General features: G+C 67.8%; 15 protein-coding genes across 15 annotated transcripts; 8 read left to right on the plus strand and 7 right to left on the minus strand.

Moving 5' to 3' along the window:
* Positions 1–97: 97 nt before the first annotated feature.
* On the minus strand, positions 98–769 carry MICPUCDRAFT_13253 (uncharacterized protein; the record flags this gene model as incomplete). Its single annotated transcript, XM_003055395.1, has 1 exon — positions 98–769. The coding sequence occupies one exon, from the start codon at positions 767–769 to the stop codon at positions 98–100; it is 672 nt and encodes a 223-aa protein (XP_003055441.1).
* A 667-nt stretch (positions 770–1,436) lies between these two features.
* MICPUCDRAFT_50069 (uncharacterized protein) lies at positions 1,437–2,455 on the plus strand (the record flags this gene model as incomplete). Its single annotated transcript, XM_003054854.1, has 2 exons — positions 1,437–1,499; positions 1,634–2,455. 2 exons carry the CDS (start codon positions 1,437–1,439, stop codon positions 2,453–2,455), a joined length of 885 nt encoding a protein of 294 aa, XP_003054900.1.
* A 68-nt stretch (positions 2,456–2,523) lies between these two features.
* MICPUCDRAFT_50070 (uncharacterized protein) lies at positions 2,524–3,144 on the minus strand (the record flags this gene model as incomplete). The annotated part of the gene is made up of 1 exon (XM_003055396.1): positions 2,524–3,144. The coding sequence occupies one exon, from the start codon at positions 3,142–3,144 to the stop codon at positions 2,524–2,526; it is 621 nt and encodes a 206-aa protein (XP_003055442.1).
* Positions 3,145–3,294: 150 nt separating this feature from the next.
* MICPUCDRAFT_50071 (uncharacterized protein) lies at positions 3,295–4,476 on the plus strand (the record flags this gene model as incomplete). Its single annotated transcript, XM_003054855.1, has 1 exon — positions 3,295–4,476. One exon carries the CDS (start codon positions 3,295–3,297, stop codon positions 4,474–4,476), a length of 1,182 nt encoding a protein of 393 aa, XP_003054901.1.
* Positions 4,477–4,711: 235 nt separating this feature from the next.
* MICPUCDRAFT_50072 (uncharacterized protein) lies at positions 4,712–6,373 on the plus strand (the record flags this gene model as incomplete). Its single annotated transcript, XM_003054856.1, has 1 exon — positions 4,712–6,373. The coding sequence occupies one exon, from the start codon at positions 4,712–4,714 to the stop codon at positions 6,371–6,373; it is 1,662 nt and encodes a 553-aa protein (XP_003054902.1).
* A 166-nt stretch (positions 6,374–6,539) lies between these two features.
* Positions 6,540–7,919, minus strand: MICPUCDRAFT_30731 (uncharacterized protein; the record flags this gene model as incomplete). The annotated part of the gene is made up of 2 exons (XM_003055397.1): positions 6,540–7,560; positions 7,657–7,919. The coding sequence occupies 2 exons, from the start codon at positions 7,917–7,919 to the stop codon at positions 6,540–6,542; spliced, it is 1,284 nt and encodes a 427-aa protein (XP_003055443.1).
* Positions 7,920–8,179: 260 nt separating this feature from the next.
* On the minus strand, positions 8,180–9,259 carry MICPUCDRAFT_30735 (uncharacterized protein; the record flags this gene model as incomplete). Its single annotated transcript, XM_003055398.1, has 1 exon — positions 8,180–9,259. The coding sequence occupies exon 1, from the start codon at positions 9,242–9,244 to the stop codon at positions 8,180–8,182; it is 1,065 nt and encodes a 354-aa protein (XP_003055444.1). The 5' UTR covers positions 9,245–9,259.
* Positions 9,260–9,669: 410 nt separating this feature from the next.
* MICPUCDRAFT_50075 (uncharacterized protein) lies at positions 9,670–10,800 on the plus strand (the record flags this gene model as incomplete). Its single annotated transcript, XM_003054857.1, has 1 exon — positions 9,670–10,800. The coding sequence occupies one exon, from the start codon at positions 9,670–9,672 to the stop codon at positions 10,798–10,800; it is 1,131 nt and encodes a 376-aa protein (XP_003054903.1).
* An 81-nt stretch (positions 10,801–10,881) lies between these two features.
* Positions 10,882–11,526, minus strand: MICPUCDRAFT_13467 (uncharacterized protein; the record flags this gene model as incomplete). Its single annotated transcript, XM_003055399.1, has 1 exon — positions 10,882–11,526. The coding sequence occupies one exon, from the start codon at positions 11,524–11,526 to the stop codon at positions 10,882–10,884; it is 645 nt and encodes a 214-aa protein (XP_003055445.1).
* A 489-nt stretch (positions 11,527–12,015) lies between these two features.
* Positions 12,016–12,777, plus strand: MICPUCDRAFT_46189 (uncharacterized protein). Its single transcript, XM_003054858.1, has one exon. The coding sequence runs from the start codon at positions 12,051–12,053 to the stop codon at positions 12,705–12,707; it is 657 nt and encodes a 218-aa protein (XP_003054904.1). The 5' UTR covers positions 12,016–12,050; the 3' UTR covers positions 12,708–12,777.
* Positions 12,778–14,001: 1,224 nt separating this feature from the next.
* On the minus strand, positions 14,002–16,422 carry MICPUCDRAFT_49360 (uncharacterized protein). Its single transcript, XM_003055400.1, has 2 exons — positions 16,379–16,422; positions 14,002–16,117 (listed from the first exon to the last, which is right to left on the minus strand). Exons 1-2 carry the CDS (start codon positions 16,388–16,390, stop codon positions 14,978–14,980), a joined length of 1,152 nt encoding a protein of 383 aa, XP_003055446.1. The 5' UTR covers positions 16,391–16,422; the 3' UTR covers positions 14,002–14,977.
* A 321-nt stretch (positions 16,423–16,743) lies between these two features.
* On the plus strand, positions 16,744–17,889 carry MICPUCDRAFT_50079 (uncharacterized protein; the record flags this gene model as incomplete). The annotated part of the gene is made up of 2 exons (XM_003054859.1): positions 16,744–17,583; positions 17,753–17,889. The coding sequence occupies 2 exons, from the start codon at positions 16,744–16,746 to the stop codon at positions 17,780–17,782; spliced, it is 870 nt and encodes a 289-aa protein (XP_003054905.1). The 3' UTR covers positions 17,783–17,889.
* A 258-nt stretch (positions 17,890–18,147) lies between these two features.
* MICPUCDRAFT_50080 (uncharacterized protein) lies at positions 18,148–19,782 on the minus strand (the record flags this gene model as incomplete). The annotated part of the gene is made up of 1 exon (XM_003055401.1): positions 18,148–19,782. One exon carries the CDS (start codon positions 19,780–19,782, stop codon positions 18,148–18,150), a length of 1,635 nt encoding a protein of 544 aa, XP_003055447.1.
* Positions 19,783–20,608: 826 nt separating this feature from the next.
* MICPUCDRAFT_1409 (glycosyltransferase family 51 protein) lies at positions 20,609–22,342 on the plus strand (the record flags this gene model as incomplete). Its single annotated transcript, XM_003054860.1, has 2 exons — positions 20,609–21,186; positions 21,301–22,342. Coding segments are annotated over 2 exons (1,620 nt in total), but the record flags the coding sequence as incomplete, so codon positions are not given.
* Positions 22,343–22,807: 465 nt separating this feature from the next.
* Positions 22,808–24,037, plus strand: MICPUCDRAFT_50082 (uncharacterized protein; the record flags this gene model as incomplete). The annotated part of the gene is made up of 1 exon (XM_003054861.1): positions 22,808–24,037. The coding sequence occupies one exon, from the start codon at positions 22,808–22,810 to the stop codon at positions 24,035–24,037; it is 1,230 nt and encodes a 409-aa protein (XP_003054907.1).
* Between the last annotated feature and the right edge of the window lie 86 nt (positions 24,038–24,123).

The following is a 24,123-nucleotide window of genomic DNA, read 5'->3' on the forward strand; positions in this document are numbered from 1 at the left end:
CTACTACACGCGCCGCGCTACGACTACTGCGGCGTGTTTCGTGTGCGTCGTCGACGGACGGGAACGAACGAGCGAACCGACCGACGCGAGCGTCGCGTCACCCGTCCAGCCTGTCGACGCCGTCCCCCGCGGCGCCTTTTTTGAACATCTCCGGCAAGTGCACGTTCGTGAGCTTCATCCGCTCAAAGTTCACCGCCCTCTTCTTCTTCGTCTTAATCTTCCTGTTACCTTCCGCGTCGAACTCGTCGTCGTCCTCCGTCTTCCCCCCCCTCGTGTCCCGCCTCGGCGCGGGTTCCTCCCCGATCGCCCGCAGCGCGGCGTCGAACGCGTCGTCCTCCGCGGGCAGCTCCACGCCGTGAAACAACCCGGCGGTCGTCTCCGACACGTCGCCAGCCTCGTACGCGTCGTCCAGCGGGTACAGCACCCGCTTCCGCGTCTCCGCGTTGTGCAGCGTCATCACGAGCTTGGCCTCGATGAGCGCCTCCGCGTCGTCGAGCGCGTTGGCGTAGGCGTCGACGACGTCCTCCACCAACACGCCGTCCTGGCGTTTTTGTATGAACGCGAGCATCTCTCTGCGGTCCGCGAGCGCGTGCTTCGCCTTGTACGAGAAACGCTTGACGCGCTCGTCGTAGAAGAGCTTATCGTTGTGGAGGAGCATGTCCCACAGCTCCGGGACGTCCACGGGGAACCCGAGCTCGTTGCGGAGCTCCACGGCGTTGAACGGCTTGCGCGTCTTGGCCAGGAGGTCCATGACGCGCTTTTGTTTCATCAAGATGGACGTCGCCACCTCGTGCGCGTGCGTCGGCGGCGCGAGCGCGCGCTCCGCGAGCTCGCGCTCCTGCGGACGGAAGAGTGAGAGGAGGAGAGAGGAGGAGGATGAGAGGGGAAGGGCCCGGGGCGCGGGTCGCGGTCGGACAGACGCGAGGAGGAGGAGGAGGGAGGGAACCCTATTTCGTCGCGCGCGGATCGACGAGATCTCGTCGAGACGCGCCTGCTTGAGTCGCTGCTCCGCCTCCGCAGCCTTCTTCAGGCGCTCCTGCTGCGCGTTCGATCGCGCGTCGAGTCGCGCGCGGTCCTTCGACGCGTCGATCTGGATCTTCGTCGCCTGCTCCTGCACCTTCCTGCGAGACGCGAGCGGGGAGAGGAGGCGGAGCGATCGTCGTCAGCGCGACGAGACGGACGTACGATTCGAGGCGCGCGGAGGGGCGAGAGGGAGGGCGGGGGCGCGCACTGGAACTTCGCCAGCGCGGACGCGAGGTGCGACCCGCCCTTGCGTTTCGACATGACGACGACGCGTCGGAACCCGAGTTCGATCGATCGCGCGGCGACAAGTGATGAGACGTCGGCGCGCGCGCGCGCGACTGATGAAAAGTTTTTCACGAACGCGTCGCGACGCGGCAGATCTCGTTCACTCGCCGAAGCGCTCGGCGGGCGCCATGGCGGACCCACCGCGATGGAAGCGCGACGACATCGAACTGTGCGACAGCTTCGAGTACATGGTGCGCCGCGCGCCTCGTCGACGCTTCCGCGCCGACGGCGAGACCCCCCGCGCGAACGGAAGCGCCCGAACTAACATTCATTTCATTCGTCCCTCGCGTCGCGCCATCCATCCCGTCCTTCGACGACCGCGCAGGAGACGACGACGTTCGCGACGACCGGGGGGCAGGTCTGGGGCGCGGCGAGGCGCCTCCTCGACTACCTCGAGCGCACGCGAGACGCCACGGGCCTGGACCGACCGGGGGTGAACGTCCTCGAGCTCGGCAGCGGCACCGGCTTTCTCGGCATGACGATCGCGAGGAACGCGCGGCGCGACGTCGGCGTCGTCGCGCTCACGGAGATGGAAGCCGGCGGCGCGTTGGAGTGGCTGAAGAAATGCGTCGCGAAGAACGAAGGGAAAGGGCTCTGGCGCGACGGCGCGGTGACGTGCGCGGCGTGCGACTGGAACGAGTACGCGCGCGAGGACGAGGAGAGACGCGCGACCGGGACGGACGCGGCGCCCGGTCCCTCGGTGATCGACTCGACGCCGTGGGATCTCATGATCGGGAGCGATCTCGTGTACGACGACGCGGGGACGCGCGCGCTCCCGAAGGTGATGCGCGCGCTGCTCGTGCGCGCGAAGAGGGCGAGGGCGCGCGCGCGAGACGAAGTGACGGCTTCGGCCGCGGACGCTGACGCGGACGCGGACGCGGCGTCTCGGCGGCTCGCGCTCGAACCCGCGTTCATATACTGCCACACCCTCTGGCGGTACGAGCTGCGCGACGTCGACTTCTTCGCGCAGCTGACGGCGTGCGGCCTCGCGTTCGAGGAGGTCGCGGAGCCGGGGGCGCCGCCGCCGCCGGAGCCGCCCGAGCCGTTCGCCGAGCTGTTCCCGGAGCAACGCGCGGCGGTCTTTCGCGTCACGCTCGCGCCGCCGCGGGACGAGGACGCGCGCGTGCGCGGAGGCGTGGGCGCGTAGTCGTCACTCATAGGGGTAAGTTAACGGAGTAGGATTAGACGTCAGACGGCGCGCGCGTCGCGCCGCGGTCACGCGCTCGCCGGCCGCTCCAGGAGCAGGGACACCGTCGGCGACGCGACGCCATCGACTTCCTCGCCGTTGCTCACGACGGCGTCCATCACCGCGTCGAACGACCGACCGTCGCACGCGAAGTACGCCGCGCGGTTCGCCCCTCTCGAGCGCATGTCCACTGAGGGCTCGACCTGCCACTTCCCCACCTTGACCGTGCTCTTGCCCTTCGCGACCGCGGTCGTGAGGCGCAGGACGTCGCCCGCGCGCGCGCCCGCGGCGGCGGCGTTGGATCCCTCCACGAGCTCGACCGCGACGACGCCCTTCCCTTCCACCTGCTCGAACACGATCCCGAGCGGGCGCGCGATCGTGAGCGACACCGCGACGGACCCGGGCGCGAATCGCAGCGTCTCTCGGCCGACGTTCCCGTCGATCGAGATGCCGTACGTCTCGAGGAAGCTCCCGTCCGGTTGCTCCTCCCTGACGCCGTATCTCGCGAAGCCTCCCGCGGACGACGCGCGCGCGGCGAGACGCGCGCCCCGCGCCCCGGGACGGGAGCTCCTCGAGCTCGCGCGGCGGAGCGAGCGCGACGCGCGCGGCCTCGCGCCGCGGAGCGACGCGCGCGCGGCGAGCGTCGTCATTCTCGCCCGTCCGAGCGTGCGGCCGCGCGGAGAGGTGTCCGACGCGGATCGTCGTCGTCGGTCTATCCGAAAAGAACGAGCCGGAGAGGCAGAAGAGAGGGTGCCGTGTTCACGTTCCGGGGGCGCCGCGCCGTCAGTCGGCGACGCGCGATGGCGACCCTCGCGGCCGCGCCGGGCGCGCGAGGGCTCGCGCCGCGATCCTCCGCGAAGAGACGACGACGAGCGCCGGTCGTCCGGGCGCGCGCGACGACGACGACGACGACGGCGACGGACGACGACGACGACGACCGCGGGGCGGAATCGGACGGCCCCGTCGTCGCGGTCTACTGGGATCTCGACAACCTCCGCCCGCCGTCGGATCCGGCGTCCGCAGCGACGATGGCGCGCAGGCTGCGAGACGCCGCGAGCGCGCTCGGCGGCGGCGCGCTTCGCGGCGACCCCGCGAGGGCGTCCGCGTCGCGCGTGCGCGTGTTCGAGGCGTTCGGGAACGACGTCACGCTCGATGCCTGTCGTCGCGACGCGACGACCGACGCGCTCGCGTCCGTCGGCGTGTCCGTCGTCCGAGCGCGCGGCGACGGGCCGGACGCCGCGGACATGGCGATGGCCGCGCACGTCCTCGCGTTCGCGCGCGCGACGGCCGCGCGCGGCGAGGGCGAAGGCGAAGGCGAAGGCGAAGACGGCGTCGACGCGCCGAGCGAGGACGAGCTCCGGCGAGTCGTCATCACGCCCAGGGCTGAAGAAGAAGAGCGCTATCTGTCAGACGACGACGCCGAAGCCGACGCGCGCGTCGCGGACCTCTCGCGGCGTCTCCGCGACGTCTACGACGCCGCGGCCGCGACGTACGACGGCATGCGTCTCGACCGCGAGCGTGGCGTCGATCGCGTCGTGATGCTCGCGACGTCGGACAACGACCTCGTCCCCGTCGCCGCCGCGGCCAAGGCGCTCGGCGCGACCGTCGTCTTCTGCGGCGACTTCGCGCCCGTCGGCCTGAACCGTAAGAGCGCGAAGCGCGCGTCGTCGCGGACGAAGCGCGTCCGGAGACGCCGCGCGGACGACGCCCGCGAGGGAGGCGTGGGGGTCACGAGGGCGTACTGGGACGCGCTTCAGGCGGCGACGAGCGCGCGACCGGTATCGCGGTTGAAGCTGGTGAGGGAGGTCGCCGACGCCGCGTTCGTGTGGGATAACACGCGACCGTTCTACTGCGACGAGGGCGGCGGCGGCGGCGGCGCGACGCAGGTGAGGGGCGGCGTCGTCGGGGTGTGGCGCAAGCGCGGACGCGGGAACGGCGTCGGGAGGTGGCCGAGCTTGGAGCCGGTCGTCCCCGCGGAGTAGTACGTTTAGAAGGTAGGGCCTACGTATGAGAATTTAGTTAGAAAATCGCGCTCGTAGTATCACAACTTTTTTGCTTTCAGCGTTGATCAATGTATCGATCAAAAAAATTAATTCATCGCGATTTCTGAAGCCGATTGATCCCGCCTCGAATTTCGGCCGTTGAAACTCGAAACCGTCGAGGGGGGAACTCCGAGAAGACCGCGTCCGCGCGCCAGATCTCGACGCGCGAAGCACGATGACCGTGGACAGCGAAGTCCAGAGCCCGCTCGCCAAGAAGAAGACGCCCGCGAAGGCGCGGTGGACGCCCGTCGCCGCGCCGAAGTGCGTCGCGTGCGAAAAGTCCGTGTTCGAAGCCGAGAAGCTCGTCGCGGATGGCGTTTGCTTTCACAAGTCGTGCTTCCGCTGCCAGCACTGCAGCAAGGTCCTCACGTTAGGGAACTACGCGTCTCTGAGCGGCAAGATGTACTGCAAACCCCACTTCAAGCAGCTCTTCGCGACGAAGGGTAACTACGCGGACGCGTTCGGGGTCGCGGACCCGAAGAAGTCGTGGCGCGCGGACGCCGACGGTTCGTCCGACGCCTCCGCGAACGTGCGCACGCTGAAGCACAAATTCGGAGGCGACGTCTTCTCGTCCCCGTCCGCCGCGGCGTCCACGAAGTGCCCGTGCTGCGCGAAGACCGCGTACGCCGCGGAGTCCTACGACGTCGACGGAAGCAAGTACCACAAAGGCTGCTTCAAGTGCGTCACGTGCGGCGTGTCCTTGTCCATGGAGACGTTCGTCAGCCAGGGCGCGAATCTGTACTGCAAGAGGGACGTCCCCGTGAGCGCGTCGCGAGGGGTCATGTCCAAGGAACTCATCGACGCCATGGCCGCGCAGAAGCTCGCCTCGAAGGCGGCGACGATCACGCCGCTCGACGAGGAGACGAAAGCGAAGGCGTGGGAGAAAGCGAAGAGAGACGCGGAGGAGGTGAACGAGGCGGCTGAAGCGGCGGCGACGCCGAGCGCGCCGCCGGCGGTTTTAGAAAAGGCGAAAAAGATGGACGAGCTCGCGGACGTCAGGCGCGCGGAGGCGGAGGCGGAGGCGAGGGCGTGGGAGAGAGCGAGAGCGGAGGCGAAGGCGTCTTTCAAGGCGAAGGCGTTGGAGTCCGCCGCGAGGGAGGTCCCGAGCACCCCAACCGAGCCGGTGTTGTCGCCGAACGCGGCGGCGGCGGCGAATGAGAAGGAGAAGGACGCGCGAATAGCGGCGGAGTCGGACGCAAAGGCGCGCGTGGAGGCGGAGATTCTCGCCGCGGCGCGCGCGAAGACGCTCGCGGAGGCGGAGGCGGCGCGCGCGGCCGCGGAGGCGACCGCGGCGAAGGCGAAAGCGGACGCGGAGGTGATGAAGGCGCGCGCCGCCGCGGAGCTCGCCGCCGCCGCGGGCGTCGAGGTGGAGGCGAAGACGAAGGCGGAGCAAAAAGTGGCGTGGTCGGAGGTTCGCGTCGCCGCGGCGAAGGATAAGGTCGAGGAGGAGGAGGCGCAGAGGAAGAAAGCGAAGGAAGCGAAGGCTGTCGCCGACGCGGAAGCGAAGGCTATCGCCGACGCGGAAGCGAAGGCTATCGCCGACGCGGAAGCGAAGGCTATCGCCGACGCGGAAGCGAAGGCTGTTGCCGACGCGGAAGCAAAAGCGGCGGCGGAAATCGCCGAGGCGGAAGCCGCGAAGGCGATGGTATCCGAGAAGATTGGCACCCCGCCGTCGTCCGCGGAGAAAGAGAAGGAGAAGGAAAACCCCGCGAAGCTCGTGATGTCGCCGTTGAAGACGACTGAGCGCGTCCTCACGCCGAGACGCGCAGGGTTGAGCGCCGCGGCGCCGTTGTCGCCGACGCTGCACAACGCCGTGTACAACACGCCTTCGCCGTGAGGTCTCGCGAAGCGACGCGCACGAGCGTGCGGTACAGTATGAATTTTTACTCGATAATCGTGAGAATAACAATAATTTCTAGCCATATATAACTTATCGCGCGCGCATCCCCTCCCCATCAACTCGGTCCGGTCAACCCGCGACCGCTCGACGCGTACGAGGCGAATCAAATGACCAGCCCCCGCGCGACGTCGTGGAGCGTCTTCATCACGCTCCAGTTCGCGTCCCAGAACCCCCCTTCCGCGACGTGGTACGGCACTCCGTTCGCCAAGCACAGTTCCTTGACGCGGTGCGACACTTTCCTGAGGTTATGCCTCGGCATCGTCGGGAACAGGTGGTGCTCGATCTGCCACTCCAAGCCGCCATAGTACCACCCCGTGAGCGACGACGACGCGATGTTCATCGTCGTGACGCACTGAAACCGCAGCCACCCCAACGCCTGTGACTCTGGAAACGAGAGCATCGGCATCGGGTAGTGGTTCATGTTCAGAATCAAGTGTAACACCCCGCACACCGCGTTCGCGATCATGAACCATCTCCACCGCTCGCTCTCCGGGACGAGCCGCGTCAAGCCGTACACGTAGGACATGTATCCGGTCATCAACGCGACGTCGAGCGCCTTTCCTTTGCTCGGCGCTTTCAAGATCGAGATCAAGTGCAGGTTGAACCTCCCGATGAAGATGCACACGGGGACGTAGTACAGCGCCTGAAGCTTCACGAGCGCGCGGCCAATCTTAGGCAGGCCTTTCGTCTGCAGTTCCAAGCACAACACGGGCGCGGCGCCCGCGGACGGGTCGCCGCCGACGACTTGCGTCACGCAGTGGTGCTCGCAGTGCTCCATGTTCCACCACGCGGCGCCGACGCCGCCGATGAGCGTCCCGAAGACGCTCCCGATCCACTTGTCTACCTTGGTGTTCGTCGTCATCACGCGATGGCACGCGTCGTGCGCGATGAGGAGGCTCTGCTGCCAGAAGAGCCCGAGGAGCGCGGCGCCGAGGATCCGACCGCGCGGCGTCGAGTTCGGCGCGAACGAGAACACCGCGGCGAACGCGCCGATGACGAACAGCCTGAGGAACGTCCCGAACATGTGCGCGTACGACGGCTCGAACAGGCCCTCCTTGCGGACGCGCTCGCGGAGGTCGCGGAACGCCGCGAGCTCGCGCGCGCGGTTTTGTTTTTTCAGATCGCTTCGATCCGCGGCGGCCACGGAATCGTCCGAGAACGCGTCGTCGCTCTCCGAGTCCGAGCTGTTCTCCATCGCGATCGCGTCGTCCGGCTCGAACGCGCCGACGTCGAACGCTCTGAGCTTCCGGTACACCTCCGGCGCGTGGAACGCGGCGAAGACGTCCGAGGCGTCGTGGCCCGCGTGCTGTTTCAAAAGCGTCGCGCCACCGGGGTGATGTTTCGTCCAACCGGTGACGTCGTGCACGCGCCCGTCGATCGCGATGAGGAGGCGGTCATCCTTCCCGCTCGTCGCGGTAGCGAGGAGCTCGCGGGCGGTGAACGTCTTCGCGCCCACGTCTTTCGCGGTGTCGACGCGTTTCATCCCCATCGCGGCGGCGCGCGCGGACGGTCTGCCGCGGCCAGGCCGCGCCCGACGTTTTCCTTGTACGTCGCGAATCGGAAATAGTATCTGAGGCTCTGAGACGCCCGTTGCGTTGACGAACGGTTGTCGGCGAAATCGTATGTGTTTTCAGTCAGAGAGTACAAAAATATTAGTACAGTACGGAAGTTTGGACGTGACGAGCGAAAAACTTGCTTGCCGAGGACCCTTACACCGCTCGCTACTGTGTACGTCTCGTCTCGTCACTTCCCACCGCCGCCGCTCGCCCCTCCTCCCTCCGCGGCCGCCGCGGCCTGCTTCACCGGATTGAAGTACGGCTCGTCCTGCGCCTCCTTCGACGTCAGCCGCTCTTGGTGATCGTACCTCAGAAGCTTATCCAGGAAGTCGATCGCCTCGCTGGACACGAGGTGCTGATTGTCCGCGTTGACAAACTTACTCCACGGCTTCCGCGAGTGCCTTCCGATGAGCGACTCGAGGTGCGGGTCGAGCTCGATGCGGTACTTCGCGAGGTACGCGTACAGCTCGTCCGTGCCCAACACCTTCGCGATTCGAACGAGCTGGTCGTAGTTGTCGTGCCCGTTGAAAAACGGCTCCTTGCGGAAGATCATCCCGGCGAACATGCACCCGAGGCTCCACATGTCGAGCGCGTAGTCGTAGTCCTGAAGATCCACGAGGAGCTCCGGGCCTTTGAAGTAGCGACTCGCGACGCGGACGTTGTACTCCTTCGCGGGGTGGTAAAACTCCGCGAGCCCCCAGTCGATGAGACGAAGCTGCCGCTTCTCGTGGTCGATCATGACGTTGTGAGGCTTGACGTCGCGGTGCATGATCCCTTGCGAGTGGCAAAAGTCCAGCGCCTTCAGGAGCTCGAGGATGTAATACCTGACGTCGTAGTCCGTCAACGTCGGGTACAACACTTTAAAGTCTGTGTTGTTCACGTGCTCGAAAATCAGCGACGGCGTCTTGCTCTGCGGCTCGCGGACGATGTCGAGGAGTTTGATGATGTTCGGCCCGCCCGTGAGGTTCTGTAAGATCTTGATCTCGCGCTTGATCTTCTTCTTCTTCACGGGCTTTAAGATCTTGATCACGCACTTGGAGTTGTTCCCGGCGTGGACGCCCTCGAAGACCTCGCTGTACTTCCCCCGGCCGACTTTCCTGACGACCTCGTAATCGCTCTGCTCGCCCCAGTTGACGGTGAGGGCTTCGTAATCCCAGTACTCGCGCGGCCGCTGCACGTTCACGTCGCAGTAGACTCGCGCCTTTGAAACCACCGCATCGCGGCGGATCGCCTTGCCTATCCTCTGTGCCATCCTTCCACTCCTCGAGTTCGTTCACGACGACGGAAACCTAACCTGCTACCGAGAGCTCCGCGCCCCGCTCTCGCGTCCTAGCTAGATCGCCCCCTTCAGAATTCTCAGAACGGAGGCCGATCGCCGAATTCGCCGCGACTCAGGACGCGGTCGAACCCGCGCTCGTTCGCGCGATGCGAACCGCGGACGCGCGCGACGACCGCGTGCGGATCGACCTGCGAGCGCAGATGCGTCGCGGGAAGCGACGGCGGGGTCGGTGAACGCCGTGCGTCGACCACTGCCGCGGGAGTCCGGCGGCCGTCGGAGTCACGATCTCTGCCTTTGCGTGCTGAGCGGGCGTGAGTCGGAGTCGCAGTCGCAGTCGGACGGAAAAAATCTCGCGGCGCGGGGAGCGAGCCCCTGCCATTGTCGCGCGGGCGCCCGGCATGGCGTCGCGCGCGTGCCTTCGGTGGGTCGCGCCGCCGACCGCGACGCGGCGCGAGCGCAGACGATGCGATCAGAGGAGCCGTCGCGTCGCCAGACGAGCGGCGGCGGCGACGGCGGACGCCGCCGACGACGCCGCCGCCGCGCGCGACGACGGCGATGACGGCGGGCGGCACGACTTCACGACCGTGTTCGGCCGCGGGCGCGTCGCGTCCGTGCTCGCGCGCGCGCTCGGGATCTCGCGATGCGTGCTCGTGGGCAGGTACAATTCGTTCCCCGCGGACGACATCGGAGGCCCGATATACGTCGCGACGCACGCGTCGGACCTCGCCGCCGTCCTCGCGAAAGTCCCCGCGTCGCGCAGGCGCGACGTCGTCCTGATGCAGGGCGGTCTCCTGAGGCGCGCGTGGCTCGAGGCGCGCGGCGCGGCCGACGCGACGCAAGTCGCGCTCTTCCTCTCCGCGCGGCGCGACGGGGACGTCGTGGACGGCGGCGGGAGGACCGTCGCGTGCGGCCCGCACGCCGCGCACGTCGTCGAGACGCTCGCGAGGGTCGGCGTGCGATGCGCCGAGGTGGACGCGACCGAGTTCGGTACCGCGGCGACGGAGAAACTCCTGTGGGCGTCCATCTTCTGGCTCATGTGCGCGACGCGCGGCGGCGCGGGCGGCGACGCGGTCACCGTGGGGGAGATCGTGAACGACGTCGACGCGTCCGCGCGCGCGGAGGCGCTCGCCGTCGAGCTCATGCGCGTCGTCGTCGCCGCGGGGGAGCTGGACGGCGGCGCGGACGCGGCGGAAGACGGAACATCAACCGTCGCGGGGAGCCCGCCCGCGCCCGCGTTACCCCTCCTCGACGCGGAGGCGCTCGAGTACGAGGGGACGGGGTTCGGCACGGACGCGGAGTTCGAGCAAGGCCTGATCGTGATCGGTCTGTTCCGGTACTGCGACGACATCCCGGACGCGGCGCCGAGCGCGGAGATGGCGACGCGCGAGGGCGCGTTTCGGAACGGGTGGTTCCTCGCCGCGGCGGAGCGTTACGCGCTCGAGACGCCGCTGCACGAGCGGCTGTTGAGAGACGCGGGCGTGGACGTCGACGAGCTCAGAAGCCGCGCGCGGGCGGAGCACGGGCTGTGACGAGACGCGAAATTTTTACATCCGGAGACGAGGTTACTGAGCGCTTGTTAAGTTAAGTTAGTTAACAACGACGCTCGCCGTTCAGAGCGGCCGCTTGTTCGCTAATCCCGCCCTTCTCGGGTATTTCCCCGGCGTCTCCCTCGCTTTCGCGCTCACGACCGCGGTCCTCATCTCCCCGTCCGGCCCCTCGCTCTGAACCTCCACCGCGACGAGAGGCGCGCCGCCGAGGAGCTCCACCGCCGCCGCCGCCGCCGCCGTCTCCGCCGCCGTCGACGTCGTCGAGTTTTTCGCCGCGACCCACGACCCGCCCACGCGCACGAGCGGCACGCACAGCTCCGCGAGCGTCCTGAGCTCCGCGACCGCGCGCGCGGTGACGATGTCGTACGCCTCCCTGTGCTCCGAGCCGACTTTCCCGGCGTCTTCCGCGCGCGACCACAGCGTCTTCACGTTGGTCGCGCCGCACTCTTCGGCTGCGGCGTCGAGAAACGCGACGCGCTTCTGCAGCGTGTCGAGCAGCGTGACCTCCCAGCGCGGGCGCGCGATGGCGAGCGCGACGCCGGGGAACCCGGCGCCGCTGCCGACGTCGAGTATCCGCGGCGTGTGCGACGGCGAGGAGGAGGTGGTGGAGGAGGCGAGCGCGGCCTCGATGGGCGGGATGAGCGCGAGCGAGTCCGCGACGTGCCGCGAGAGCACCTCGTCGACGGTCGTCGCGCCCGTGAGGTTCATGTGCTCGTTCCACTCCAAGAGCGTGGACGCGAACGTCCGGACTCGCGACATTTGCTCCGGGGACAGGTACGACGCGATGAGCGCGTCCGTGTCCACGGATGACGTCGTCGACGACGCGTCGCCGCCGCTCGCGGATCGCGCGAGGTTTCGCGGAGGAGCAGGAGGAAAACCTCCCCGACTGAGGTTCGGGCCGACGCGACGCGGCCTCGGGCGCCACCACGCCGCGGGCGGGGGCGCGCGCGCGGACGCGGACGCGATCGCGCGACGCGACATCGCGATCGCGCGGTGTCGGCAGGACGCGTGCCTCGCGGCGAGCGACGCGAGACGCATCGCGCGTCGTCCGCGAAGCGCGCTGTGAGACGAGACGACTCCGGAGGATTTGCAGCGGCGGGCGGAGAGGGCGAGGGGCGCGTCAGGTGCTCTCGCTCTCGGGGGGACCAACGAGATTTTCAAAAATCGAGGGCGCCCCGCGAGCCACAACGAGAGGCGCGCGCGCCGCGTCGCGACCTTTCCCCGCGCCCAGGATGGTCTCCTCCCTGTTCAGCAAGGCCGTGTTCACGATGGACACGCGCCAGCTCCCGCTCTCCGTCGTCGTCTTCGCGCTCTCCGGTTTCGTGTCGGTCGCGAATCACGCGTACAAGACGAGCGCGTTCGATCACAAGGCGTTCGTCGCGTCGTTTCCCGCGACGTACGGAACGAAATGGCGCGCAGGGAAGTCCGCCGCGCCCGTCGACGTGTCCGCGTTCGCTCCCGTCGTCCTCGTCACCGCGGCGTGGGCGCTGCTGTACTACGCGTTCCTCATGGACCAGAGCGCGACCGCGTTCGTCGTCCTCAAGGATGCCAAGAGAAAAGCAGCCGCGGAGAAGAAGCCGACGCCGACGCTCGCGGACGTCAAGTACGGCAAGTACAGCAAGGGCGCGCGGATGCGCGTCGCGGACCGCACGGTGGGCAACTACCTCGAGCAGTCCGTGCCGTTCTTAACCTCCCTCTGGCTTCACGCGGCGTTCGTGTCGCCGGTGAACGCGGCGGCGATCGGATGGTGTTGGATCGCCGCTCGGTTCGTGTACCCGTGGGCGTACAAGAGGCCGTTCCCCGCGGTGTTCGTGAGCACGTTGCCGTCGTACGCGTGCGTCGTCTATTTGCTCGGCGAGGTCGTGCGGAGCGTCGTCGCGTTGAAGTGATGACGGAGACGCGAGGGAAAGGAGGGGTGTCGGGGACGTTTGCGATGTAATTTAATATAAGTGGTCCAGCAACTCGACGCGATGCGCGGCGAGCGCCTCATCATCATCACGTCTCGTCGATCTCGTCGACGCGGCATCGCGCACTCCGCCCCGCGCGCGCGACCGGGTCGCGACGTGCATGAAAAGCGGCACGACGGTGAAACGCCCGCACCGTTCCGGATACGTCTCGGTAGACACCGAATCCGGCGCCGGCGAAGGGCCTCTCCGCGTCCCCGCGCGCCGATCGCCCGCGCGCGCGCGATCGAGATCGCCCGCGACCACCGCGTCCGAGAACTTCGCGTCGTTCGTGAACCGGAACCTCGTCGCGCCGCTCGCGTCGCTCGCGGACGGCGCCGCCGCCCGCGGAGGCACCCCCGCCGCGGACGCGGACATGACGCCTCCGTCCGACGCGGCGGCGGACGCGGAGCGCGACGTCTCGCTCGACCACCTGATGCGCGATGAGGACAGCCGCGGACGCGGATCCGACGAGTGCGCCAGCGAGGGACGGTCGCCGACGTCCTCCTCGGTCCGTCGCAGACGCGCGCGACTGCAGCGCCAGGGCACCGTGCGCGCGATCCACCAGCAGTACGAGGCGAACCCGCTCGTGGTGTGGCTCAGGATGCTCGCGCAGTTCTTCCTGTCGCTCCTCAGCGCCGTCGGGCTCGGCATGATGGCCGCGTTGTATCCGGTCTACGCGGTGACTCCGTCGGCCGCGCTCGAAGCGCTGCAAAAGGGCGCGTTTAACGTCGGATACCTGCTGTACACCACGCCGGTGGGAAGGTACTTTCACCTGAGAGCCGTGCGCTCGAACATCAAGAAGCGCGTGGCGGCGCACTCGCGAGGGATACGCGCGAGCGCGCTGAGCACGTGCAGCGTTTTGCCGGTGCCGTTTTTCAACGACAACTACTCGTACCTCCTCGTCGACCACGCGACGCGGACGGCCGCGGCGGTGGACCCGGCGGACCCGTACACGATCAAGGACGTCGCGGATCGGCTGCAGCTCACGATCACGCACGTTCTGACGACGCACAAGCACCACGACCACGCGGGGGGGAACTTGGTTTTACAGAAAAAGTGCGGCGGGGGACTCGTCGTGTGCGGGCACAGAGACGATAAGATCCCGGGCGTCACGAAGCTCGTCCGCGGCGGCGATCGGTTCTTCGTGGGAAGGACCGAGGTCGGCGTCGTGCACGTGCCGTGCCACACGGACGGGCACGTCGTGTACTGCGTCATCGGCGCGGACGCGGGCGGGGAGGACGGGTTAGGCGGCGGAGGAGAAGGCGGCGGCGGCGGCGGCGGCGGCGGGGGGGCGTCGATCGACGAGAAAATCGACGGCGGCGCGTCGAAGCTCCCGACGCACAGAGTCGAAGCGATATTCACCGGCGACGCGATCATCAACGGCGGCGTCGGCGCGTTCTTCCACGGCGGACCGAAGGACTGCTACGAGAACCTCCACGTGCGTTTGAAAGACATGCCGGACGCGGCGTTCGTGTACAGCGGTCACGAGTACATGATCATGAACTTGCGCTTCGCGAAGTGGCTCGACATGGACGACGAGGCGACGACGATGGCGCTGCAGGAGGTGATCGTTCGCAGGCATCACCGGCTGTCGACGCAGCCGTCCTCGCTCGAGGTCGAGCGGAGGGTGAACCCGTACTTTCGAATGCGCGACAGGGAGTACCTGAGCAGGGTGAACGACCTCGCGGCTGCCGTCGAGGCGGGGAAACGGAAGCGGTGGTGGCGTCGGTACTTCAAAGGTGGCGAGAAGAAAGAGGACGCGACGCGGGAGATGGACGAGTTCGACGGCGTCGGCGTCGACGGCGGCGCGGCGATCGGCGAGGTGTCCGTCGGCGAGAGCGTCGCGGGGATCAAAACAGTGCAGGAGCTCGCGAAGTACCGGCACATCGTCGACAGCACGAGCGAGGGGACGCGGTTTCGCGCCACGGAGGCGGAGGACGAGGAGGAGACAGAGAACGGCGACGAGACGCCGACGAGCGAGGGAGGCATGGCGCCGCCGACGCCGCGGCCGATAAACGTCGAGATGTCCGAGCGGCGATGAGTCGAGGTCGAGTCTTCGTCGCCGCGAGCGATTTGATTTGTTTCCGCGCGCGCACGAGAAGCGCGGACGAGTTGTTGTTTGATGTACTGTACGCGTAGTCGCACACCCTGCCGACCTCAGGTCGTATTAAAAAATATCCGTCTGCTCGCACTCGCCTCGTCACGCGTAGCGCTCACTTGCCGAGCACCATGGAGTTGAAGCGGTCGACCTCGTTCTTGGACCCGATGGCGAGCGCGGTCCGCTGGTCGACGGCGTTGATCTGCACGTCGAGGACCGACCCGCCGGTGACGCCGTCGGACGTCTTCCCCCCCGCGGCCTCGACGAGGAGACCGAACGGGGACGCCTCGAACGCGAGCCGGAGCTTCGCCGGGGACTTATCCGACGTCGGGTTCGTGAAGATGCCCATGTTCTTCGTGAACTGCTGGTACACGTCCGGGACGAGGCCGCCCGAGTACCGAAGCGTGTACTTGTTGTCCATGTAGTAATCCATGAGCTTCTTGTACCCGGCGACTTCCGCACCCGCGCGCATGTTCGCCGGGGAGAAGATCTTGCTGTCCTCGTTGATCTTGATCTGCTTCCTGGAGCAGATCCACGGCTCGAAGGTGCCGTCCGGGAGCTGGCACCCGTCGGGGGTGCACCCGTAGGAGAACTCGTACACGCCGTCGTCGAGGCCGACGAGAACCGTCGTGCGCGGGCCGTAGATGGCGATGAGTGCCGTGACCTGGTCGCGCCCGGTCGCGCCGATGAGTCCGTCCGCGCCGGTGCCGGACTCCTTAGACCAGATCCCGATCATCGTGCCGACGGCCCAGTTGTTGTCGACGATCGAGGACCCGTCGAGCGGGTCCCAGCACACCGTGAAGCGGCCGTTCGGGTTGCACGGCTTCACCTCGGGCTCCTCCTCGGACGCGCCCCAGGCGACGACCGCGGAGGACTTGACCGCGTCCCACATGATCTGGTCCGCGATGACGTCCACGGACAGCTGCGCGTCGCCGAACGTGTTCGCGGAGCCCTCGACGGTGACGAGCGCGGAGCGGAGCGCCTCGGTGATGTCGGCGCACGCGTCGAGCTGCTCGCGGATCACCGTCTTCACCTCCTCGTCCTTGCACTTGGCGCCGAGGACGGCGTCGAGGGAGTCGTACGACTCCTGCTTCTCCGTGGTGGTGTAGAAGGACGTCCCGGAGGCGCCGTACTCGCCGCCGCCCTTGACGACGACGTTTCTCATCGGCGCCTTCGCGGCGGACTTCTTCGTCGCGCCCGCGGAGCGACGGGGCGCCGCGGACGCGCGGACGGCGAGCTTGGGCGTGGCGATAGTCTGAGGGATCGTCGCGGGGGCGGGGAACGGCGTCAGCGATGGCGGTCGGGGCGGCGACGGATCGCGGAGGGGGTGGGGTGGGGTGGGGGGCGTCCGCGACGGCGGTCGATCGAGCGCGACGCGCGATCGGAACGACGACGAAACGTGGCGTGGCGAGTCTGAAGGATAAATCAAGATGCGCGGTCGATCCTCGATCGGCGGCGGGGGAGGGTCGCCGCGTCGCCGCGCGTCGACGCGCGAGTCTCGGGATGTCGCACGAACCTGGGCGGCCATTGTTTTGGAGTGGAAGCGCGAGTGAGCGTGCGCGTGGTGCGGCGGAGTGCGCGTCTGGCCGCCGCGAGCTCAGGATAAAATAGCGGCTGAGACGGTAGCGGAGGATGATGAGCTGGCGAACCGTCTATCCAAACGTGTTTCACCCATCGCCCGGTTTCAACATTTGATCGCGTCTCTTTTCAACTGACCGATGAACTTTTTTTATGGAACGACCCTCGTCATCAGCTCGTGTTCTTTCCCACAGCAGGAGCGAGCGTCGACGCGCCGCGCGCGATCACTCCCGCTCTCGCGCCGCCGCACACGGCAGCGTCGGAGGGAAATCGCAGAAGGTTCATCTGATGGCGTCGTTCGCGATGGCGTCGACGGCGGCGGCCGCGACCGGCGCCGCGCGGGCCGCGGCGGCGAAGGGACGCGGGCGTCGCGCCGGCGGCGTCGTCGCCGTCGTCTCGCGATCGGGATCGACGAAGCGCGGGGCGGCGAGGTTCGCGACGCGCGCGGCGAAGGACGACGACGACGGCGCGAGCGCGCCCGCGCAGACGGGCCCGATCGACGGCGTCACCGGCTCCGCGCAGGAGCAGGCGGGGGGGTACCTGTCGCAGACGCGGAAGCGCTCGCCGAAGCCGCTCCCGTCGAGCTTCGGCGAGGGCAAGGTGGCGGGGGGGAAGCGCGAGGGCTTCCAGGATCCGTTCGAGAAGGACAAGTCCGCGGCGACGCCCGCGGTGGCGAGCCCGTTCGACATGCCCGCGGAGGCGGCGAAGACCCCGGACGCGGCGCCGGCGACCCCGGCGAGCCCGTTCGGCGCGCCGACGCCGGCGGCGGGGAAGCCCGCGAGCCCGTTCGGAGCGCCGACGCCGGCGGCGGGGAAGCCCGCGAGCCCGTTCGGCGCGGCGGCGCCGGCGAAACCCGCGAGCCCGTTCGGCGCGGCGGCGCCGGCGAAGCCGCCCGCGGCGGGGGGGTCGCCGTTCGCGGACGCCGGCGTCCCGAAAGCGGGCTCGCCGTTCGCGCAGTCCACCGCGGCGAACCCGTTCGGGGACGCGGCGCCGAAGAAGTCGGCGCCGGCGCCGGCGAAGGAGGAGGACACGCGAAGCGCGTGGGAGAAGCTCCCGAAGCCCGCGATGGCGCAGGTGGTCATCGTGCTGTCGTTCACGACGATTATTTCCCTCATGATCGCGACGTTCTGGGTCGTCGTGCAGGTGCGCGTTCGTTCGTTTTGGTTGGAGTCTCGCGCGCGCGCGCTTCGTTCGGTTCGGTTCGTCGTCGCGTTGGTTCGTTCGTGTTACAATCGCGCGCGCGCGCTCGCTTCGTGTGCTCGCTTCACATACCTTACTGACCGTTCCTCCCCGCTTCGTCGTCGTCTCGCAGCTCGGAGGGGTGAGTTTCAACGACTCGTGATCGCGTGACCGTCACGCGTGCCTAATATTCATCGAGGGTGCCCGCGCAGGCGCGCTCTGCCCTGTAGTCTCGTCGTCGTAAAATGAGAAAAAGAAAGGAAAACGCGTTACCTCTGCAGCGCGCGTCGCGCGCTTCACGCCTTGAGCAACCCGCCGAGGGCGAGGACATAGAAAAACTCCCCCAACATCGTGTCCATCGCGGAGCCCCAGATGTGCCCGCGATCGCTCTCGTCGAGCCGCTCCCACCGCCGACCGCTCGCGAGCGCGTGCGACACCTCCTCCGCGACGTTCCTCGCGTCGAGGATGACGCCGCTGCAGATGATTCCACACAAAAAAAGTTCATCGGTCAGTTGAAAGTGAAGCCGATCAAATTTTGAAACTGAGCGGTGGGTGAAAACACAGTAGAACGCACCTGAGGTGCGCCACGGCGGCTTCCATCGCCCGCGCCTTGGAACGCGAGTCGAACACCTGCAGACGCATGCGGTGCAGGTCCCTCAACCCCGCGGCGATCCTTCGGCTCGGTACCGCGTCCGCCATCGCATCGACCTCGCTCAGAAGCGTGAGGACGCGCTCTTGGAGCTCCGCGTTCCGGGCGTCGAGCTCGACGCGCTCGCGCTTCTTCGCGGCGGCGGCGGAGACGACCCACGTCAAAATCGCGTCCCCCGCGGTGACGACCGGTCGCTTCCTGTGATTCTCCGGCATCATATGCGGGTCGTTCCCGCGGAGGTACGTCCTCGCGTCCTCCACAGCGGCGGCCGCGGCGGCGCCCTCCACGAGCGCGGCCGCCTTGCTCGTGATCTTCCGCTTCAGCATCTTCCCGCAGCGCTCGGCGTTCGTCATCCCGCGGACGTCGACGCCGTCGCGTTCGTGCCGCGCGAGCGTGGACGCGATACGCCTGACCGCGGTCCTCGCCGCGGGGTCCAGACCCGACGCGGCGTCGTGCGCGGTCTCGAACGCGAACGGGTCCGCGTCGAAGCTGCCCCAGCCGCTTCCGAGGCCGCCTCTTTCCGCGCTCGACAGCGCGGCGCTGATGGACGTGACGCGCGTCGCTTTCGAGTCGAACGAGCAAGCGCTCGCGTCGGTCGCGCCGCCAGTCGATTTTCTCCGTCGGACGCCGCCGCCGCCGGGCGTGGACGCTCCCGCGTCCGGGCCGACGTTCGCGCAGGTCCCGAACCCGTCGTAGACGTCAAACCACTGCACGTGCTCGAGCTCCCCGAGCGTGCCTTTGCGGTCGTTCCACGTGAGCCGGCGTCGCGCGGTGACGCGTCGCGTCGCGGTCTCCTCGGACGCGACCGCCGCGGCGACTTCCGCGGTGCCGATCGCGGCGTGGAAGGAGGACGACGACCGCAGCGCGGGGAGCGCGATCGGGCAGTTGATCGAGCTGACGCGCCGGAGGATGCTGTGCCGCGCCGTCTTCACGGGCGCGGGCGGGAGGGCTTTGGACGTCTGCGCGTCCTGCTCGACGGAGAAGAACGGAGGGAGCGTGACGGAAAAAGGAAGGACGACGTGCGCTCGCTGGGAGTGCGGGGCGGGCGGGCGCGCACCGGGTGCGTCGGCGTGATCTCCTTGGACGGGGACGAGTTTTTCACCGCGATGCTGACCGCGACCTTGTCCAGGTCCGCGAGGACGCCGTCGTCTGCGCGCGAGAGAGGAGTCAAACCCCGCCAGCTGTGCGCGAAGGAGCGAGGCGGAGGACGGAGACGGCGAGAGAGGAACGCGCGCGGGAGGAGCGAAGAAACGAGCGCGCGCACCTCTCAAGTCGGAGATCAAGCGCTCGACGGTCGGGTGCGTGCGCGAGGGCGAGAAGACGCCGCCGGCGGACGAGCCGCGCGAGCGGCGGCGGGCCGCCGGCGCGTCCGGCTTCTTCTTCGACTTGGACGCGGCCCCGCACGGCACGCAGAAGCCCCCTTTCGAGGGTTGGACCGCGTAGCCGCTCGAGGTGCGCCGCGCGAGCGCGGGCGGGCGATGAACCGAGGGATCGTTCGAGTGAGACGCGCCCATGGTCTCCGCCTGCGGCGATACGACGGCGGCGGTCGTGTCGCGGCGGGCGCGCGCGGCGCGGAGTGTCGTCCTTTGCGTCAGAGTCCAGTCTGCGGTGCGGTCGGACGGCAGCGCGCGTCCTTTCTGTTCGACACCGAAGAGGACATTCAAACCGAGTCAGTCTCGCCGGCGCCGGTGCGACGCGACACGCGCAGACCACGCGCGACGCGCCCGGTGGCGGCGTGAGAGCGTTCACCGAGGCTTCATCGCGTTTCGGGGCGCGATAGGACGTCGGAGGCGCGGTATCGCCCGCGCGACGCGAGCGCGTGCGAGAGACGATTTTTGAAGCGCGATGTTGTTCGGTTCGAGCGAGAACGTCGTCGCCGCGCCGATGGCGATGGCGCGCCCACCGACGTCGTTGCCGACCGTCCTCGTCGCGTCGTCCTCTTCATCGCGCGCGGGCTCGCTGTCGTCCACGAGGACGTACGCCGACCGCGTGTGGCTCCCGGTGAGCCGCAGGGCGCTCCTGGACGCGAAGAGACGCGGCGCGGTCCGACACGCGATGTTCACGCGCGCGTCTGACGGCTCCGACGGCGACGACGCTTCGCGACCGGACGACGGCGTCGGGTACGAAGAATACGGACGCGTCCGACGCGAGACGCGGAGAAAGAACGTCACGAGCGCGTTCCCGAAGTTCATCGTCACGTCCGCGGCGCTGATCGCCATCGCGGGGTCGTACGATTTCTTCAAGTTTTACAAAGCCATGAAAGCGAGCGGCGCGGGGAAGCGATGGAGCTCGCTCGCGGACGGGGAGAAGTCCGGGAAAGAAGGCCACGCGGGGGAGCCGACGATCATATACGACGTCCGCGGGCGCGTCGTCGCGACGTTATCCTCGGAGGCGGTCAAGCTGAAGGACGTGTCCCCGGCGGTGTGGCAGGCGGTGGTGGCGTCGGAGGACCACCGATTTTTTAAACACAAGGGGGTGGACGTCCGAGGGCTCACGCGCGCGATCGGGTCTATGGGGAAGATGGGAGGCGGCAGCACGATCACGCAGCAGCTCGTGAAGAACCTCGTGCTGTGCCAAGATCGCACGATCTCGAGGAAGATATCCGAGATTTTACTCTCCCTGAAGGTCGAGACGCGGCTCACGAAGGAGGAGCTCTTGGAGGCGTATCTGAACAACGTGTACTGGGGGCACGGCGTGTACGGCATCGCCGGCGCCGCGGCGGCGTATTTCGGCAAGTCGCCCGCGGAGTTGGACGTCGGCGAGAGCGCGCTGTTAGCGGCGCTGTTGCCCGCGCCGGAGGCGCTGTCGCCGTACGCGAACCCCGCGGGGGCGAAACGGGTGAGGAACCAAAACCTCGCGGCGATGGCGAGGCACGGGTACCTCACCGAACCGGCGGCGAAAACGCTCATGAATACGCCGTTACCGGCATCGCTAGCCCTCCGAGCGCCGACGGAGATGGAGAAAGCCGTCGGTCTCGAAGGCGCGGACTCTTCGTTGCTGGAGCCGTACTTGGGCGGACGCGGGATGCCGAGGTTGGGCCGCGGCGGCGCCGCGCCGTACCGAGCGCCGTTTTTCGTCTCCGAGGTTTTGTTCCACCTCAAAACCTTATTCGAAGGTCAGGACGTTTTATCCACGGGCGGGTTAAAAGTCCACACGACGATGGACCTCGCGCTACAAGAGAAAGCGGAGCAGCTCACGTTAGAAGACGGGATGGTGATGATGCGCGGAGAGGACAAAGGCGAAGCCGCGATCGTGGCGATCGACCCGGCCACGGGCGCCGTGCGCGTGTTGATCGGCGGCCGCGAGTACTCGCAATCGCCGTACAACCGCGCGGTATTATCCAAACGCTCCGCGGGGTCGACGTTCAAGCCGTTCGTGTACCTCACCGCGCTGCAGGAGGGCGTCGTGAACCCGTCCACGCTGCTTCAAGACGAGGAGATCGTGTTCGAAGTCCCCGACGGCGAAGAGCCCACGTACACGCCTCTGAATTACTCGCGAAAGTTTAAGGGCACGGTGAGCCTGCGCGACTGCCTCGTCGAGTCCCTCAACGTCCCGACCGTCAAAGTCGCGGAGATGACCGGCATCGACAAGATCATCGAGATGAGCTCGAAGCTCGGGATCACGTCGACGCTCCCGAACGCGTTATCGCTCGCGTTGGGCTCGTGCGAGACGACGCCGTTGGAGATGACCGTCGCGTACGCGTCCATCGCCGCGGGGGGCATATACAGCAAGCCGCACCTCATCACCAAGGTGCGAGACCGGACCGGCGCGGTGGTGTACAGGCACAAGGGGCGGCGGAAGCTCGTCGCGAATCGAGCCGCGTGCGCGGCGCTTCACGGGATGTTACGCGCGGCGGTGACGAGAGGCACCGGGCGATCCGCCGCCGTGGGTTGGCCCGCGGAGAAAGTCGCGGGGAAGACGGGGACGTCGGACGACTACCGCGACGCGTGGTTCGCGGGGTACACCCCGCAGCTCGCGTGCGTGGTGTGGTGCGGGAGGGACGATAACAGCTCGCTGCCGGGAACCGGGTCCGAGTGCGCGGCGCCGCTGTGGGCCAAGTTTATGCGCGCCGCGTCCGCGGTTGGGATCGCGTCCGAGAAGGGCAGCGGCGCGGGGAGGAAGCGCGGCGCGAAGACGAAGTGGAAGACCGTCCCGTCGGCGTGAGCGAGCGGAGCGACGAGGGCCTACACGTACTCTATGATTTACGTACTCTCGTCATCTCGTGAGGTGGTCGACGCTCGCGGCTCCGCGCGTCGAAGATACGCGTGTCTTTCTTCCCGTCCCGAAGAGACGAAAGAAAGAAAGACTTTTTCCTCGCGACTGGAGGGATCCCCCGATCGAGCACCCCGTCCCCGCCCTGCGCTTCCCTCGCCGTCGGGGTGGGCGAGCTAACCTATTTCGCGTCTGATGTCCTCTCCGCTCGCGGATCACGCCGCGCCCTGCCGCTGCGCCGCGGTCTCCGCCCGCTTGTTCTCTATCGCCTCCATCGCGTCCTTCTCCAGCTTCTCCATGCGCAGCTGATGCGAAGACTTCAGCGGCATGAGCTTCGGCTTGGACAGAACCTCCGTCAGGTTGCCCTTCTCGCTGTACACCAACCCGGTCTTCGGGAGCACCTCCGCGATGACCGGGCGGTGGATCTCCTCCCCGGCGAGGTTTTCCATGGCGCGACCTGCGGCGTGCGCGGCGACGCGAAGACTGATGGTGAGGCGGCGTTCGAAAACTTCGATCCGACGCGACGTCAACTTCCCGTCCCCGCCAGAGATGACCACGAGGCGTCACTCCGCGGCGCGCCGGGGCGGCGCGCGAGCGATGTCGGAGTCCGACGACGACGATGACGACCTCCCCGAGGAGATCATCACGATGAACAAGAACCCGAGCCCGTACCGGCTCTACCTCACGCTGACCACGCACCCGGTCCGCGTCCCCGCGCTCGTCGCGCTCGCCGCGCGCGCGCTCCTCGTCACCGCCGCGCTCTACTACAGCATCGCGCTCCACTGCGGCGAGACGACGAACGCGCGACCGGAGCGCGGTCCGCCGACGGGGTTCTGGAAGGACCCGCTTCGCGCGACGCGATGCGCGATCGTGACGCACCACCTCGTCGTTCTCCTGACGCACGCGCTGTCGAGTCGCTACTCGAACGGCGACGCGCCGCGCGCGGAGGCGGAGCACGTGCCGTCGCGCCCGTCGCTCCTCGGATCGCTGTGGCACTCGCTCGTCGCGCTGGCGATCGGGACGGCGTTTTGGTTCGTGTTCATGTGCAACTTCGGCCTCTCCGCGCTGTACGTGCCGTACCCCACGACGCACGCTTCGGCGCTCCTCGCGTCGTTGACGTTCGTCCCCGGCGCCGCGATGTACGGCACGAGCCCGTGGGAAGGGAAGGGCGCGCAGTGGGAGTGGCACCGCGTGCTCGTCCTGGGCGACGGCGCGTTTTACCCGATCGATTTCCAATGGTTCGCGTCCGCGTGGGGCGCCGCGCTCGGGGCGTGGATGGGGGCGATGCCGATACCACTGGACTGGGGCAGGGCGTGGCAGAGATGGCCGATCACGGTCGTGTACGGGATGTGCGTGGGGTGCGTCGTCGGCGCGTGGACAGGGTTCGCGTGGGCGGTCGCGAAGTGGGCGCGCGGCGACAGAGGGGTGTTCGGTTGGGGAGACGGGAGTTATTACGCGCGACCCGCGCACGACGACGACGACGGCAGCCGCGAGAAGGAGAAGAGGCTGAGACGGAACGCGAGGCTGGCGAAGAAGCGGAAGGAGAAGGAGACGTAGATTGTTTAAGCCGTAGAATGTCGACGAGAGAGCTCGAGTCGTCGCCGGCGGCTTTGACTCGATTTAAAGGATCATTCTCCCGAAAA

This window comes from Micromonas pusilla (assembly GCF_000151265.4).
Source record: "Micromonas pusilla CCMP1545 genomic scaffold MICPUCscaffold_1, whole genome shotgun sequence".
Taxonomy (NCBI): domain Eukaryota; kingdom Viridiplantae; phylum Chlorophyta; class Mamiellophyceae; order Mamiellales; family Mamiellaceae; genus Micromonas; species Micromonas pusilla.